We start from the raw sequence: 18,059 nt of genomic DNA, 5'->3' as shown, positions 1-18,059 counted from the left end.
CTCAGAAGATTCTTTCTGAATTTTCTTTGAAATAGTCCTACAAAATTTACTGAAACACTGATACATTTCATAGGCAGCCTTCAAGGAGACTAAAAGAGGCTTTTTTTCTTTTCTTTTTCTTTTTAATATAAACTCATTGTTTACTGTTTATTTATAGTTAAAGAAGGTGAAGAGACTATGTTTTAAACTACAGTTGGGGGTGACAGAATTAGAAAAGGCTGCTAAATTCAATGTAAACAGGTGGTTGACTATATGAATACGCTTCAGTGTGCTCACAGTAAATGCTATTTTCCGAATATCATATTGCACCATGAGCTGCTCTAGCAATGTGGTATCCGGGAATTCTTAAAATAGATCTGAATACAGAATGTAGATTATGAATTGCCATGCAATTATTTGTTTTGCAAAGCTGTCAGCTAACTTGGGTCTTCAATTAATCTACATAATTCTGTATAAACATACCTGTTTTCTAATGACATATGTGCAAATAAGCCAGATTCTCTCAACAACCCTACTGCTGATCTCCAGTGATGGTTCTCTAATACTGAGGTATTCTGCAAATGAAAATAATAACATAGGTATCAATTAATGGCTTTTTTTTTTTAAACCACTGAATAGCTATAAACTAAGAGCTGAACTAAGAGCAGTTTTTCAAAAAAAGATGTGTTAAAACTCAAAAATCCTGAACACTTTATTAGCTTGCACAGATTTTATCCCAGTAACATGGAAATAATCTCTGGTTTCAAACCTACAACTAGATAAGGATATTACAATTTATATTCCTTTCCTACAGTCCTCAGGCTCAAATCTGGTTTTAACAAAACAACCAACTTCCTCCTTACCTTATATAAAGTTGCTAAGTAATGGTTTGTTTTAATTAGGAAAGGTTGGTTAACGCCTGGGTGATCCAAATCATGTGTGGCAGCTGCAATTAAACTGAGCAGAACATCCCATGGAGTTAAAGATTTGGAAAGCTGGAAGATAATAATAATAAAAGTAATTCTGTTAGCAAGTGTGCCTCTAGAAATCAAGTGACCAGGTGTCTTGGTTTTGTTTTTCTTTTGCACTAATTAAAAGCCAACAGGAACTCAGAGAAAAGTTTAATGATGTCAGATTAATATTCCACTGACTCTCCTTCGTGTTTCCCGCAAAGTTACAAACATTTCAACAAAGGCTTAAGCATTATTCTTTATGAATGAGAGGATTCAGTCACAGAAGATGCTAGTTTCTGGCTGGTAATGAAGTGCTCTTTTTAAGAACATCCTGCAAAACAGCGAATTCTTAAAACTAGCTGTCCATCTCATTTACTAAGTCTGTCTATATGTGAAGAGTCTACTTTAAATACAGAGAATGTAGTTTAAAAAACACAAAAACCTTTCATTTTAAAAGGAAGAAACCAATGTTCTATAAACCTCAAGAACTGTTCAGAACGGCTTTGTACTCTTATTCACAGTCTTATTTCTAAGCCTACTGGGAAGGGAACTGAAGAAGGAAAAATCTGCTTAAACCAGCAAGTCATATTTTCAAGAAATGTGTATGTTGACTAACTAAGTATGTAACTGCATGGACTCATTTTCACTATTCTTAGCCATTCGTCCTGTTACTACCTTCTGTTTGGGAAGTATGAGTTACAACTCAGCACAAGCTAGACCTCACTGCTTAAACTGAAAGAGGACAGCCCTGCTTGCACAATGTACCTGTTTTTGGTGAAATGCAGCAGACAGCCTGCAAGCACAGCAGCCTATGCTCCCTGTTGCGTTTGCTGTCTATCATCTCTCACATGCTTATATACTGCACTTCATGTAACAGGACCATTTGAGCTCTATGTGCTACTAAAAATATGGAGTCTATACTTATATCTGAAGTATTACAAAACTTTCTTCATGAATATTAATCAAAAATGTTCTGAGCTACCAAACTGTATGCTATTAAAAAAAGCTCATAATGTATCAATTCTGTGATCTGGCTCATTGCACAAGCAATTGATCTGAGGGCAACACTGAGAAACTGAGTGGGGGGAGTGGGTCAAGACCCGCTGAAAAACATCCACGGAATCAGAGCTTAGTTATTCTACCTCTGAGGAAGAGTAAAGAACTAAGTTATCCAAGAGAATGGTGATAATCGGCATGAAGGTAAATAACTCGTCTCACCTGGCTACAGAGCATTACAGTTCTCGTTAATTTAATACAAAACGACAGGATTTGGCCCTGAAGATGTCTAGTATGCCACTTATAACAGACCACCAGCAGTCCAAGTAACATGAACAAATGCTCAGTTAGCTCAGCTCCTTGAGGTCTGTCACACTGCCTTTTTTTAGGAGAAAAAGCAAATGAGTGAGAGAGAGTCATCGAGCGAGAGAATTCTTGATGTCTTGCTACAATGCGCCTTTGGCGCAAGCATACTATCTATTAACACCAAAGAGTAACAAAGCAAGAGTAACAGTAGTTTCCAGGGAAAAAAATCCCTAAAAAACTAAAACCATGAATACACAGATTTTTTTATTGCCAGCTCTGACTCAGGCTGCAATTCCACGTAAACGTCTTTGGGCACAGTGGTATGTTAAGTAGCTGCAGTCTTAATCAATGCCCTGTCTAGTTCACCATGAAGTAACACAACAGACAGTATCAGCTCAAAGGAGAGGAAAGAGAAAAGCCTCCTGCCAAGTGTGCAACCACAGCCTCAGTAACATGGCAATCTTTCCTTCCATTTTAGTATTCTACAAGTTGGGGTTTTTTTTCTTTTTTTGTAAAAAGCGTGTGTCTGTGTGTGTGTGTATATATGTGTACACACAAACCACATATGTATACACATAAAAATACATATATTTCTATATTTACCTGCAACGTAGAACTGACAATGCTCCCTTACCTTAGGCTCTTTTAAATAACAGTGCATGGCCTGAGTCACATCAGCAGCATGAACTGCATTATGATAAGGGTTTTGACTGTGATAATCTTCTTGAACCATTACTGCAGGAAAATAACAAATAACTGAATTTAAATAAAATAGCATTTTTTTTCAAGTGCCATTTTATACATCCTTCTTAGGCACAGAAACATTATGTAATATCACAAGTTATGCACACATGGAAGTGTCAAAGGCAATAAAAAAATCAGTTGAATTGACACCTTGGTATAAAAGGTTTTTATGTGAAGAAACAGTATTTTCTAAAAGAAAGCAACTACATGTAAAACCATCTCAGAGCAAAAATTATACAGCTGGAAATCAATATATAATTTGAGATACTCTGACTTTGAGAACTTCCCAGGAGAGATTCCCTTTGATAATCTAGCCTGCCTGCATGTTGAGGCAACCTGGAATACAAAATGAAGATGATACTATTTACCAGAACATCAGGATGACTTCATATCATGCTGGCTGCCTTGAAAACAGACAGGGCCAGAGGAAGTAGGCACTGCTTTACTGTCATATGAAGTGCTTTTCTTTCCCCTTCAGGAGAGTGGTCAGGGGAGGCCACCTCTACACAGTTTGGGCATCTTCTGATACTTGTACTCAAGCAAACTTAAGCCTATATGCAATTTAAAAAAGAACCTCTTTTAGATGGTGGTCTGTCTAACCACTCCTAGATTCATCTTCTCTATTTAAATACTTCCTCCTTTCTTCCTCTATCCCCCATCCTCCTGGCTGTCTTTCCGTATTATAGGTTGAATGCCTTAAAGGGCATCCACATTAACTAGAGTGCACAGGGTAAAAGAACTGTAATACTTAAAAGGAAGGAGGGGAAGAAGATCTGAAGCACAGCAATCAAAGTATATTCTACATTGGATAGTCTTGCCTGATATAACACATTAGCTTTTCCAAGCAAATCTCAAAAGAACATTTTCCTGACTGATTACAGGCCACCAGTCCCACTCAAACAAACATGCCCACCTTTTTTTCAATTCAGTTTACAACCCAGCATCCTCCATGTCACTGATTCTTGTGACTCGAATGTTATAGCATTACTGTCATGATATTTGTAAAGATTCAGGATTTGTTAAAGGTCAAAATACTAACGACTGAAACCCTACGTTTCCACTAATTTGGTACCTTACATGTTTTCTCTCTCCTGTTTGAATATGGAAAAAGAACTTGAAAATATACAGGAGGAGGAGACAGGAGATTTCCAAGTAACCAAAATCACAAAGACACAACATACATACGTAGATGTATACACACACACACTTAAATATGTGTATCTATACATACATACATATATGCATATATGTAAATTTTTATGTATATAAAAATTCATAGAAAATGAAATAGAAAAATTAAATGTTCAGCTTCTACTGAGGATGAAAACTAGATTTCCTTTCTTACTAAAAAAAAAAAAAAAATTCCAATAAGTTCCCAAATTAGAAGTGAACTTCACGTGGCGAAAATGGACTGTTTGAGCTGTGCTAGCCTTCTGCATTTGGTCTTCAGATTACTTTGGACCAGGGTATAAAAAGTACCGAAAGAAACAAATGATTTAAGCTCATGCTAAGAAGCAGCATTTGGCAGAGAGGTTCCATAATTGGACAGATGTGCGGGGACAGAGTTAAGAAATGTTTTTGTACTGCTATTAAGTAGAAGGCTCTAACAAAAAGGGAAGGGTGGCCAATTCCAATTCTAGAATAAAGTTTTGCTTTCTTTCATCGAAGTCTAATCTTATTTTAGTGGCTTAAAGCTTTAAGTAGCCATACTTAGAGTATTGTTAACTTTTGATAACTAGCAAACTAATCCCGTTATTCCTAATAATCAAGTCCTCTCTTTTGCTGAATCTCACTTAACCAGGAGATGAGCAAGAAGACAAGGCAAAACACACTCAGTTACAACCTGAGCAGCCTAAGACCAGACTTCTATAATCACTTTTGGTCACCTTCCAATACACCAGCCTTCGAGTCAGCTGATTTGCCTTTTTGAAGTTGGAAATAATTGAGTCTACTTTAAAATAGCATCAAGCACGTGACAGAGAAACCAATAAAATTTTTAAAGCAGAAAGAGAACTCAACAGAGAAAACATAAAAGACTCTCATTTGAAAGAGGAGAAAAACCTTCTGAACATCATTTCTCCTCTGTTAGGCAACAGGCCTTATAACCACAAAAATATTTTTTCTCTGCAGCTGTGGAAGCCTGCTACTAGGGACAAAAAACTTGTTTCTCCTGGCTCAGTTAAGAACGAGCATCCCACTCCACAGAATGAAATAAGAGGGACAGTCGCAGAAGAACAGAATGAAGGAAGTGTCCCGTTGGTGTCTGTGTCTATGATACCTGGATGCAGACAGATAGCTCTTTCAGTTGTCAAGTGGCAGTACCATTGGGTATGAATTTTCTACATCATATTTACGTTTCTTTCCATAAAAGCATTTCACTGCTACAGGCCCAAACATTCTAGTAAAACTGTCTCTCTTTCCATCTACGAAGAAAGTATGCCTATAGTATAATCATTTGTACAAGAGTTTGAACAAACAAGATACAGCATCATATTGGCACTGTTAAATATGACCAAGATAGGATAATTCACATAGTTAGGAAACTGTATTTTTAACCTTTCTAAAATGAAGATTAAAACAGAATTGGAAAATCAAAACAAAGAAAAGTCAAATGAAGGAATTCACGTATATTCTTGATTATTTAGATTTATATAAAAATAATACGGTATCTGCTAAGAAACTACTAAACTTCTTAATACTTTTTTGGATTTAATATGAAGATTTCTGTGCTCATAGAAACTCCTGAGAGATTCTGTCCTAATCAATACACTTTAAATCACTGCACAAACTGGACCGGATTAGTACTTTTCAAATGTTATTGGCAAACTATAACCAGGACTTAAGTTAATAACTTAAAATGCAGATAAACAGCAATATTCACCATAATAAAAAGCTGTATTTACCCAAAAATCTACGAAGTTTCATCGTATCTAACTGGAAGTGTTCAATTAGTCCATGAAGATTAAACAGATGGAAGGTTAAGCTGACTAGACTGTTTCCTAAAAATAAGAGGAAAATACTAATTCATTGGAAGTCATGAAATCAGTGACTCTTCATAAGAAATGTATTTCAAACAAATCTGCCACAAAAAAAATATACAAGCCAACTTCTCTGCACCAATTTATGATAAGTATTTAAATTTTATCGTATACCATGATCCCATTAACTGTCTCCTCTAGTAATCATCAGCATTGTGCACTGACTAATAAGAGGAAAACGTTATTCAACACTAAAAATGCCATAGGTTTCAACATGCAAACCTGTTGCAAACAATATTCAACTTTTTGGTATATCACATCATAATTTTTATAAACAGATGTTCAGCTTAAAAAAAATACAAACATAATCAGGCAAAGAAAAAAGCTAATAAATACTGTCAATTAGTGTATATTGTACATATACTCTGTCATAATTTCATCATGCATTTTGCTCCACTATTCCTTATTTCACCTGGAAATTGAAGAAAAAATTACATTTTTCTAGGAAATAAGTACTATTACAAGATTATATTATATTTTGCCTAGTGGTAGCTCTAACACTACAATCACATTTTCACTTGTTATGACATTGCAAGAGGTAGAAACAAAGAGCTTGCAAATGAAATATACTGCAAACAACATGTAGTGACAGATTACTCAGCTTTGGTACATTTACTCTGACAGTCTTCATTTAACAGGATTTAAAGCACCTGCCATAGCCAGAAACTGAGGTACACAAAGACAAAAACTTCTGCCACATTTAGCTTATTGTCAGGCTTCAAGTATTTGAATGTGCATGCCGCTTTCTTGCGCTAAGATAAACAACTCTTCAAACATTTAGTTAGTGGCTTCTTTCTTACAGGCTTATACAAGGCAGCTCATAATGCAGTTTTACGTGCGGCATTCTCCCCTTAAAAATTTTGAAGAACAAAACTATCTGTTTAATACCGCCTCCTAAAATGACTAAGTTAGGATGCAAAGACGATGGTATAGAAAGGCTTCCAAAAGAGAAGTTGCACTGACAGTAACAAAAACTTACTTGAAAAAAATACTTAACAGGTAGAGAAAGCCTTGTACAAAAAGAGAGATTTCAGATTACTCCCAGCTGATACATCAGTCTGAAATAAGCCACTTTTACACATGTTAGCTTGCCCCTATAGCTTTCTTCATTCAGTTTTAACTAGTTTGAAGTTTATAAATTACTCACCTAAATATTCTCTTTGTAAAAATCCTTATTGCCCTCATTTTATATAACCATTCTCTGTATCAAATCAAACGGTGAGGACACCAGTTTTAGATTTGATTAAGCCAAGCATCCCTTCAACAAATTAGGAAAGAGCTATCCTCTGGGGCTATGTTATCAGTTCTGTTTCTTTCTCCCAACTTTAAATGCTCTAACTGCATCTCTGCTACCAGCTCAATTCGATTGATCAAAAACCTTAACAGCTGCTTTCCATTTGCAGCCCAGGCTCCAAGAGCTTTCCGTGCCGACTCTCCCAAATGCCTCCTTGGCATCTGACCCGCTTGTCTCTCTCTTCCGTTCAGTTCAAAATTCAGCTTCCTTTGCGACATATTATAATACAAAAATTCACCCTATTCCCTACAGCGGCCTTCCTACTTTCCAGTTCTGTTTTCTGTTCCTAGTCTAACTATAACCTTTTCTTCCTTCTTATATTTTGTGCAAGCTACACAGCTTCTATCTGTCTGCCCAGCTCCTAAATCTCTAGACGTTCTATTAATTTTCATAATTATAATGCTTTTATATTATTTTGCCTTTTCATTGTATTGTGCTGTAGTACAACTCTTCTACCCAACACTACATTTCTCAGAAAATATTGTTCAGTCTAAGTGATTCTTTGGACACAGTCAGATACATTAACAGCATTCCGTAATTAAAAGAGATTAAAGTAGCAAATGCATTTGTTAACTTGTATCAAATTACTACTTTAAAAAAAAAGAAAAAGAGAGAGAACAACAACCCACAAAGTATAGGATAGGCCTTTTCTACAAGTTAATGACTATTATCAGTACTGATAGCAATGGAATTTTGACAGAGTAGACAGGCAAACTAGATAGACTTTTAAATCAGAAAGTACCACTTGATGAAATTTATACTTTTTACTGAAAAACCAATCACATATACAACTCAAGAGCTACAGGTAAATTACGCTACGCTAAAAGAAATACAACGCATCTGAAATAGCAAAAGTAAACTCACCATTTGTCAGTCTATCGAAAAGAAAAATATCAAAATTCCAATTTCCAACCTTCTCCAGCATACACTGAAAGAAAATAAAAAAGCTGTAACTTTTTTCTTAGTATATTTAATTCTTCCCTTAGGCCAGAGGAATATTAAAGATTTCAGAGACAGCTGCAAGTCTTAGAATTTCTATACACAAAAAACAGCATTAAAAGAACATTCAGCTTGTCTGAAAGTTTTCAAGCTGCAATTTAGTTTTAAATTTTAGGGTTTTTAAATTTAGAATTAGTTGTACAAACTGAAATACGAGAGGTGCCTTGACAGCACTATTCAGCGAAGTTCAAGATTTTCCCTTTATCGTTCAAGTTCTTAAAAGCAGTAAGATGTAATTGTTTGCAATTACACTGACGCTGTAATTGTACACTGAATTGCAATTATCTCCAATTACATTTTACCTAATTCTTTTAAATTAGGTAAAAACAGAAAGCGTATAACAGAACAGCTCTACTGTGTTCAGACTTAGGAAAGGAAAAAAAAAAGCTGAGGGACTCTCAGAGGCCCACACTCTGACACGTCATATAATCATGTTAATAAACGCGAGGATCACTGAGCCCAGTAAGATGTCTTCTAGTGTTCCCCCTTCCTCCTCCCACCGAGTCTGTTCCAGATCTTCCACTTTGTAACTTTTTCAGTTAATTAACGGTCAATTTATTTGTTGCCCTTTATGTTAATTTCTCTCTTTCTCCTTTTGCTTATACAAAAACAGTAAATCTAGAGGTTTTACTACACAAATAAGACAAGTTTTTAATTTCTTCTCAAGAAACTGGCTTTTCACTCTCCACCTCATCCAACTAGCACTTTTCGCAGTTGCTTCACACGGACTATTCTTTCTGCAACTTGGATGAACAAGAACCACAAACAATACACAAGGCTCCACCACAGATCAACAGTCACAATCTTTGCTTCCCCTACTTCTATCAAAAATACCTGTCCAGCATGTTTTACAATGAATACCTGCCTTCTTCATAGTTTCAATAGTTATGGAGTTGTTTTGTAACCCAGTTACTATGTTCTAGCTTTTCTCCACCTGCCACTAATACTCCAAGTTACCAGAAGAAATAAATTGCATTAACAAGATCTTTCGGTTGTTAAATTACAAGTATATTTTTTAGTTCCATCCTCAGTTCTCAGATTCTTCCTGTCCCGTAGCCTGATTATGCTCACAATCAGTATCGAGAAACAGTCTTTGAGATCTTGAGTAGTCACCTGCAAACGTTTCCTGCTGATTCCACTTCAGCACTACCCATCCTCAGTCCCCAGGCAGCTAGCCTTTCAGCCAGCTGACAACTCTTTCAGTACTGCCTGTCTTCCCAGTATGGTGCTACAGCAAACACTCCACTGTAGCACAGGTATACTACAGCTATCACGCTTTTCTTTTCTAGAAAATGCTAGCCACATAAGCTCTAAAGATCATCCCAATAACCTTGAGGGGGAAAGGGAAGGAATTTGTTAGAAATCACTTTAAGAGCAGGCTTATTTCACATATATGCGTAACATATATACGTTATATATATATATATATATATATAAACATACATATATACATATAAACACATACACACATATAAATAAAAAAATACACAAACTTCACATTTGCTTGCACTAAGTATCTCTTACCACGAGAGAGTTGTACACTAGTGAACTTAAAACAAAACAAAAAAGCAGAACACCTTTAGGAAAGAAAAATTAAGCAACCAACCTTTGCTTGTCCATTGTAATCATCATCTAAAATGTTTGAAGAATTTGGAACAGTGATACCACGGAAAAAACGGGAAGATCTCAGGTATCGCTGGAAACTAAGCAACCTTCTGACATTTCTTGCAGATACAGACACCTCAATTTCAGAATTTGCTAGGAAAGAAAAGAAAATAAATATTCTTTCTTAACAAAAAAAAAAATTAAAAAAGCTGTTCAAAGATGTTTGGTAAAATGAAGGCACTGTAAATTTTTATTTATTTATTTTTACTAATATTGTGTATTACTGAAATACTCAGCCACAAATGCAGAGATCTTTATTAACTATAGGTACTGAGCCATTGCTTATAAACAAAAGTTTTCTATTTAAGCTTCCTGTGAAGAAAAACAAATACGTAAATTATAACTAAAACATATCATTCTAAGGAACACTGTTATTGCTAAGACAGAATTATAATGGAAGTTGTATAACACAGTATTGCAAATAAGTTCTTCTTGGAAAAATGCTCTCATGTACACATATCCAGTCCATGTTCCTGGCTAATCACACAAGATATATGCACTAGCAACACAGTATCAATAATTATGTGTTGATACAGGAGTTTCGGCATCAACAAATAACTTGTACACAGATTTTAAAGCAGTTGCAAAGTTTTAAAAACCCTCAAGCGATTTAGGGGCTTTTGCAGATAATCTTCCTCAGCAGCTCTGCTCCGCATTTACTTTCACAGCGTACAGAATTCCCTTTCTCAGCAGAGTGAAATTGGTACCGAAAGTTTTTAGCCTGTTCTCAAATATTTTACTTCACCCTTAATAAGTTAACCAGTTTAACCATTCAAAGGACTGATATTAGCTTATGCTATTAGATTAGTTTCAGTTGTTACACTCCCAATAGTAATTTTACATAACCGACAGGCAGTCAATAATCTAGCTATTTCCTCATTCTGCCCAAATAGTGTCACATTAAAAAAAAGAGTGAAGACATTATCCACATTTACGGAAGTCAATGCAACCATGCTCTTATCCAAAAATACATACCTCCCTCAAAACTAACACGAGTCCAACCTTGTAATATAGGCCTTTTACCCTTCCATGAACAAGGTGTACTAGAAACAGGTGAAATAAACACAGGTTTTGTTCTTAAACATCAGTTTAAAACAGTAATTTTACAGAATCACAGAATGGCCAAGGTTGGAAGGCACCTCTGGAGATCATCTAGCCCAACCTCCCTGCTCAAGCAGGGTCCTCTGGAGCATATTTCCCAGGATCGCATCCAGACGGGTTTTGAATATCTCCAGCGAAGGAGACTCCACAGCCTCTCTGGGCAACCTCATCCAGTGCTCTGTCACCCTTATAGAAAAAAGTTTTTCTTCCTAGTCAGATGGAACTTCCTGTGTTTCAGTTTGTGCCCGTTGCCTCTTGTCCCGTTGCTGGGCACCACAGAGAAGAGTCTGGCCCCATCGTCTTGACACCCTCCGCTCAGACACTTGTACACATTGATGAGATCGCCTCTCAGTCTTCTCTTCTCCAGGCCAAACAGGCCCAGCTCTCGCAGCCTTTCTTCACAGGAGAGATGCTCCAGTGTTACATCTGAAAGTATGGCCCTATTCAGCCACTTAATCTAATTACAGCCAACTAGTCTATTTACACACCAGCCAATTACTTTACCCAAGTAAACTCTGGTTTGTTGGAAATAAAGCTTCTAATATAAAAGGTAATTATTAAAAAGGAAAAAAACCACACACATACAAAATAGCACAGAGAATTTAAAAGTTCAGTAAAGCAGCCCTTTTCCCAAACATACTAAATTATACTTTCACCCTCCCCCTTTAAAAAAACAGCTTTAGAACGGACAAAGTTTTTAACCTTTTAAGCTTGCTGCAACACTGGCAACAGATGCAGAGCGAGCGACAGAACGCGGACGGTGCCGTTCCAGCTCTAATCCTTGGCCCAGGGCCCTGGGTCTGATCCTTCCAAGCGTTTCAGAGATGAGTGCAAGAAAGGCTCAACAGACACTTTATTCCAGAATTGTCCACTCAGTAAACACGTTACTAACAACCTGAATCAAAAACCTCAGTGACTTCCAGTGAAAGCAGCTTGCTGAGACAAGACTTTATCAATTCAATTTCTTATCCCTGCAAAAGTTCCCATGTACTTACTGCTTTATACCTTCTCATTAATCTAGTTAACTTCACTCTATGCTAATAAAGTGTCTTTGAATAGAATTGAGATCAATTTCAGTAACGTACAGCACCAAATAAAATGCAGTGATGTTCCACAATAACAGTCTGCATTAACAGTAATTATATTGCCAAAACTGGAATAATCTTTCAGACATGCCTGAAGCGCATCGGGGTAGTTTACCAAGATATTGAACTTCCCATCCATTTCAGAGAGAGGATACAGACAACTTCAACTGAAATATTTTTTTCCAAGTCATTGCAATTAAGGTCAAGGACATTTATTCTGAAGACATTGATACGTATATAAATGGGTGTGTGTGTGTGTGTGTGTGTGCGTGCGTGTATAATCTCTCTCTATCTCACAGTTATGCAAATAGGGGGACCACATGATAAAAGTCTGCTTTTAAAGCAACATTCTCACATTAGGTAGGCAACTAAATAGGTTCTGTCATGCTGCATTACTCTACCAATATTTCTAACCAAATTTGCTACCTGTAGGTTACAGTATAAGACACAGCCAATCCTGCAGAACACTGGAGCAAAAAAGAAATGCAATATACCTGCTCCTGATCGTAGAAGGCAAGTTTCAGCTTAGAATCTCCCCTGCCCCCCCAATTTGTACCCAATCCCTTAAAATCTTAATTTCAGAACTGAAGTTTGAAATGAAGTAATAGAAAACATCCATCTAAGATATCCTCAAGTTCAAATACAAAATCCAGATTCCCTAAATATCAGTAAAACACTCTTCGGCACGTACAAATAATTTTTCTTGATCATAAGTAGTCTTTTACAACTCTATAGTTAACAAGAAGCAACTTCCACTGTCATGCTATTACGTCCCGCTGCCACAGAGGCTACCCTTTAATCTTTACTAGAGCAGTATGATATAGGTAATACAATTAAAATAATAGATTTTGTCAGCAAGGCACACAACAAAGAAAGTGTGATCATTGGGCAATACAGTCCTGCTTTACTTTGTAACATACTCATTCAGTGGTCTCAACAGACCATTCATCTTAACTTTCTCTTTTAATTCTCTAAACCATCATCAATTTGTATAGTTCAGATACCGCTACTCTTACGCAGTAATCCTACTTTTTCTCCTCCAGGTTAAAACTGCACAGCTGCAGCTGGTGTAATACAAACGAGCAAGAACAAAGCCTACTTCATTCCAGCTTTCTGCGCAGCAACGCTGCTATTACTGTTTATTCCACAGGTATATCCCAAGTTTGGGTGTAAATAATAATAGCTTGACCAAATTGTGGTGTCATTTAGATCTGCAATGATTAGCATAACCTCCAAATGAGAAGAGATGTTCATACAGCCCTGCCAGATCCTGCAATTGCAGAACACCGGCTTCAGGCAGACTGCACCAATACTGAAGTGAATTCTTCTCTTTAACAGATAAGTATTTGCTAAGGACAACTCAAGATAAGTGAGTCAGATGTGGAGGTCTGACAGGCAATTAATTCAGAAAGAACACTGAAAAAGAAAATGGCTAGCTTTCAAAGAAAGAGGTTCGCAAGCTGCCGAAACACTGATAGCGTCCTTGCCTACAGTTTTCCTCACAGACAGAATTAGCATAAAGGATACCAAAACCAAGTTCTGGCAGACCAGCAAAGGCAAGTTCATGGGAAGGACTGGTAGACTCAGTGATGCTGAGCATGCAATGAAAACTTGGCATTTACCTCTTGGCACAGGCAGGAAACTTTTTACCTTTAGATACATGATTAATAAGATGTCGGCCTACTCTCTTATACCATGACTCATGAAATTCAATCCTAATTTCAGAGACTCTGCAAAAACCAAGGTTCAATTATATATTTATAATGGCAAGATGAAGGTGAAGAGTGCATTACATTTGCTAAGACAAAATGTGCTACATAAAAATATTTTCCCCCAATGTCCTTCATTTTATTTGGAGCTTTCAATGTGCTAAATGCCTTTACAGTGTGTAATACTGACCATATGCTAAAGTGGTTAAGGACAGTTTAAGGACAAACTAGAAGGAGAAAATAAACAAACGCATATGACATTTTACATTCTTAAGAAGTGAAATGAAAGCAAATAAAGGATGTTGAAAATGTTAAGAAGGAAGCTACAAGATTTGGAAGTGGCTCGGACACAAGGAACCAGAAGACAGAAACTGTAGGTCTTTGTGCCTCATCAGTAGCAACTCTGCTAGGTCACTCTTCTTCCTATCTTAACTCTTTGCTCCCTACTTAAAGTTGGAATATCATCCAGCATATTTTTAACTTCAAAATTATTTTTTATTGAAATGGCTACATTCTTGTCTCTAAGCATCTTAAACGAGATGCTGGTATGAGAAAAAATATCCCTCTCAAAAAAAAAAAAAAGGAATTGTTCTGTTTATAAATCTTAGCTATTTTAATTAATGTTATGCATACACGCCAAGAAAATAAAACAACTGAAGTTGTCTTAAGGCAACAGATTTCAATTCTATTTTAATCTCTTTTCCCACTCCCAGTCTTTTAAGTGTATTGTATTTCATGAAAAGCTAATGGAAAACAATTTTATTGCACTGCACAGGGATATTAAATATCTACTTTTCTCATACTCAAATAAAAAAACAAAACATGTGTGGAAAAGACAAGGCAAAATCATTGCCTGTGGAAGCAAAATACACTGATACATTTTCAGAATTTTTAATTTTTTTGCAACTTCTGTATGGTAAGGAATGATAATGAAAGGAAGAATGACAACTTAGGTTGTTTTTATTTTTTAATTATGAAAAACCTTAAACCCTAGTGAAACACTTCAGCTTTCTTTTGATGCAAGGAAAGACCCTCAACCTCAGATGGGTTCCTGGTCAAAACAAGGCTACCCAGGATAACAACTTTACCTTGCATTTCTTCCCTGCTACAGCTTAAAAAAGGTAAATAGGAAATTATCTATGATAGAAGTTATTCAACTTTGCTGCTATTATGAATAGAAAGCGCTTAAGTGAGGATCTTAGCTATCACTAGCACTAATAGAAAAAGCAATAGAAGAAGATTTGAGAGGATGGATCTTTCTTATTTTATGACTGAACCTCGAACTGAAGTTTAAGGTGCACAGGTCCACCAGAGGAACTGTTTCTCTTCTTAAAGAAAGTAATCTCTTACAAACTTTCCATAATAAATTAACTACACGTTTGCTTAACTATTTTTTGTTAGCATTTTGTTAGCACATAGCAGATATCACCATCAAGCCTGGAGCAATACCAGAAAGTTCCCATCACCTCTAAATATACAGATTTGAAAGAAATAGTCCATACTATAACTGCATTTCTAAGGCCTTCCAGTACACAAATCAGTTTGTATCTATGAACAATTTAAATGTATTGTTCTCCCATTTCACACCACTAGAGGGACCCATAAGCATTTTAATTTCATCTCTACTCCTATCAAAACCATAAAAAAATGCATTATATTAAATCCATACATATTTAAAAAATAGGAATTTTGTTATTTAGCTCTTCTTTAAAAGTTATCCACTTTTGTGATTTGCATTTTAAAGTGATTTTATATATGACTGTATAGTACTGAATGCTCTAAAACTTTATTTGTAAAATACAAATTCACTAAGGACTCTAAAGTTATAAACACTAGTAGTCTTTAATTATTTGTGTTACCTTACTATACTTCCTATCTTGCTTAGAATCTCTCTATCTGAACATGGATATAAGGCATTATAACTCCAATTCTGCTTAAAAGAAAAAATTCTGCTTAAAAGAAAAAAATCATGAAAGCGGACTCTTATAAGCGGACTCTTATATTTAGTATATTATAAACGTGCATTTATACACACACTCATACATGCCTTTTTTAATAATAACGACCACTGAAAATTACACCATGGAGTACATATTAGTGAAATAAACACAGCTTTATGAGTGTCTTCTGTCCAATTGGAATCAGCAAAAAATACCGGTAAGTTTCAAGAAACGCTAGTAGTATTGCAGTAGTACGGACAAGTGGCCCTGATTGAAGGCCACTGTGGGTCATCACTACCACCAAAGGTAATTCCCTTCCTGAAGGATCTTACAGGATGAGATACCATAGTAGCAAATTATAGAAGCACAGAACAGTGGAATAATTTAGGTCAAAAGAGACCTCTGGAAGTCCTGTGGTCCATCCCTCTGCCTATAGCTAAGCTAATTTGAGAGAAACCACTCCAAGTGCAGTGATTATATTACTTCAGTATGAATTACATGCCAATTCCCCAATGTCATTCTATGCTATTAAAATCCTTGAATAATATAGCATCAAAAATGTGAAGAAAACACTGAAAAAGTATCTAAAGGTCTCCATCCTTATAACTCATTTGAATTTTAAGTCCCCTAAATCTCACTGTAAACATTTCCCAAGGAAGGACACAAAATTAAGCAAATGGAACAATGAATCTCCAGTACTGAACTGCATAACATTTTGCAATTATTATAAGACTAGGAAATAGTATCTATAAGACATACTCTTTTCCTGCCAATTTACTGAATCATAGCGCTACCTACCCTGCAATTGTGTACTTTCTTTGACATGACTCCACCCATTGGGCAAGGCCTATCTGTAGTTGACAACAGCATAGTCTGAACTAAAAAACCCTGCTGAACCAAAATATTTAGAGGAACAACATCAGAACACACGTATACTCCTCACAAAAACCGGTTATCCTGAAGTCTCTCCATTTTCAATCAAGATATGGATGCTCTCAAAGAACAGATAGGTAAATATGATAGAAAATGGTTGGGCAACTCTTTTCCCAAAGCAAGGGTAACATTCCAGACCATCACTAGATTTTTTTTCTTAACGTCTTCCAAGAAACACAGTTCTCTGGTGTTCTGAAATTATCCAGTCCTATGATGATGGAATTACAAAACCATCAAGTAATCCCTTTTGGCCATTTCTCCCCCCAGAAATGGAAGAATTCAAGGGTAACACATCACAGTTCACAGACAAAGGAAAAGATCCTTTAAAGGGCTGTAAAACTATCAGTAGAAAAGTTTAATCGTGAGCAGAGATTAGCAGAGGCACACAGAAAGAACGCTCACATACTTTATACCAAAGTGATGTCCACCACTTAAGGAAAAAAAAAGACTTAGAAAATAAGCCACTTTGAGGAAGAACATATTTGAGAGGTTCAGAAGAAATGAAAAAAAAATCAGAATGTGGCTATGTCTTCTTCTATAGTCAGCTACCTCAGCCAGAAACCACTGACCTGTACTAGTACAAGACTCCAAAGCACATGTGCTGTTTTACAGAAACCTGAAAAGAAGTTTGTAGGAAAAAAATCACCATCCAGGTACGCCAAAGGGGGAAAAAAAACAAAAACAAGAAACCCTCACACCTGTCCCATATTCTTATTGGAAGCCTTTGCCCTGCAATTTTCCTTAATGAAGTTCATGAATATTTTCACTTCAAATTTAGCTTAGCTGGGTTTTTTTTTTTTTTTGTCCAGAACTATATTTATAACATTTTCTGTGAACAGGCTTTTATGACTTCCCCACATATGACTGCATCCACTGCACTAAACAAAAGTCAAAATTTCTCTCGTATGGAGGAAGGAAATTATTTTAATAATCTAGATTATGAATAATTAGATGACAAACTCAGAAGGCACCTGTCACAGAAAGGCAGGTTTTAGAGAAATCTCTTCAGAACGAGCTTTTCCCTCCTTCTTCAATCATCGCTGTGCTAGGAATGAGAAAGTTCAAAAATCACATTGTGAACAGCAGATGCTGGCATGTTTGCCAGATCTCAAAGTAGTAGATAAAATGTTCTGTGAAGTGGAATTTCCAAGCAAGTAGTTTGAAAGTTTTATACTAGAAATCAACTCTGTAACTTCTTCATGTGTTTGTATTGCTGTTTCTAAGAGAAATAAGATTCATCTGCTACCAATGAAAGTCACCTAAACTCAGCTTTTCTTTCCTTCTCTCCTCTAAAAATGCTCCATACATAACCAAGGA

The 18,059-nt window shown here is 36.1% G+C and overlaps 1 protein-coding gene across 4 annotated transcripts in view; it reads right to left on the bottom strand.

The window, feature by feature from the left end:
• PDE7A (phosphodiesterase 7A) overlaps positions 1 to 18,059 on the bottom strand; it is a 78,369-nt gene that overhangs the window by 5,890 nt on the left and 54,420 nt on the right. For all 4 annotated transcript variants that reach the window (XM_068932593.1, XM_068932594.1, XM_009673496.2 and 1 more), the window contains 6 exons: positions 9,916 to 10,067; positions 8,175 to 8,238; positions 5,882 to 5,977; positions 2,869 to 2,969; positions 843 to 974; positions 463 to 554 (listed from right to left, as the gene is read on the bottom strand). In XM_068932593.1, the coding sequence (XP_068788694.1) occupies positions 463 to 554; positions 843 to 974; positions 2,869 to 2,969; positions 5,882 to 5,977; positions 8,175 to 8,238; positions 9,916 to 10,067 (637 nt within the window). The remainder of the gene's footprint in view (positions 1 to 462; positions 555 to 842; positions 975 to 2,868; positions 2,970 to 5,881; positions 5,978 to 8,174; positions 8,239 to 9,915; positions 10,068 to 18,059) is intronic.

The sequence above is a fragment of the Struthio camelus genome, chromosome 2 (genome assembly GCF_040807025.1).
Source record: "Struthio camelus isolate bStrCam1 chromosome 2, bStrCam1.hap1, whole genome shotgun sequence".
Classification (NCBI taxonomy): domain Eukaryota; kingdom Metazoa; phylum Chordata; class Aves; order Struthioniformes; family Struthionidae; genus Struthio; species Struthio camelus.
The sequence above is the reverse complement of the archived record's forward strand: the minus strand, read 5'-3'. Positions and strand labels throughout refer to the sequence as shown.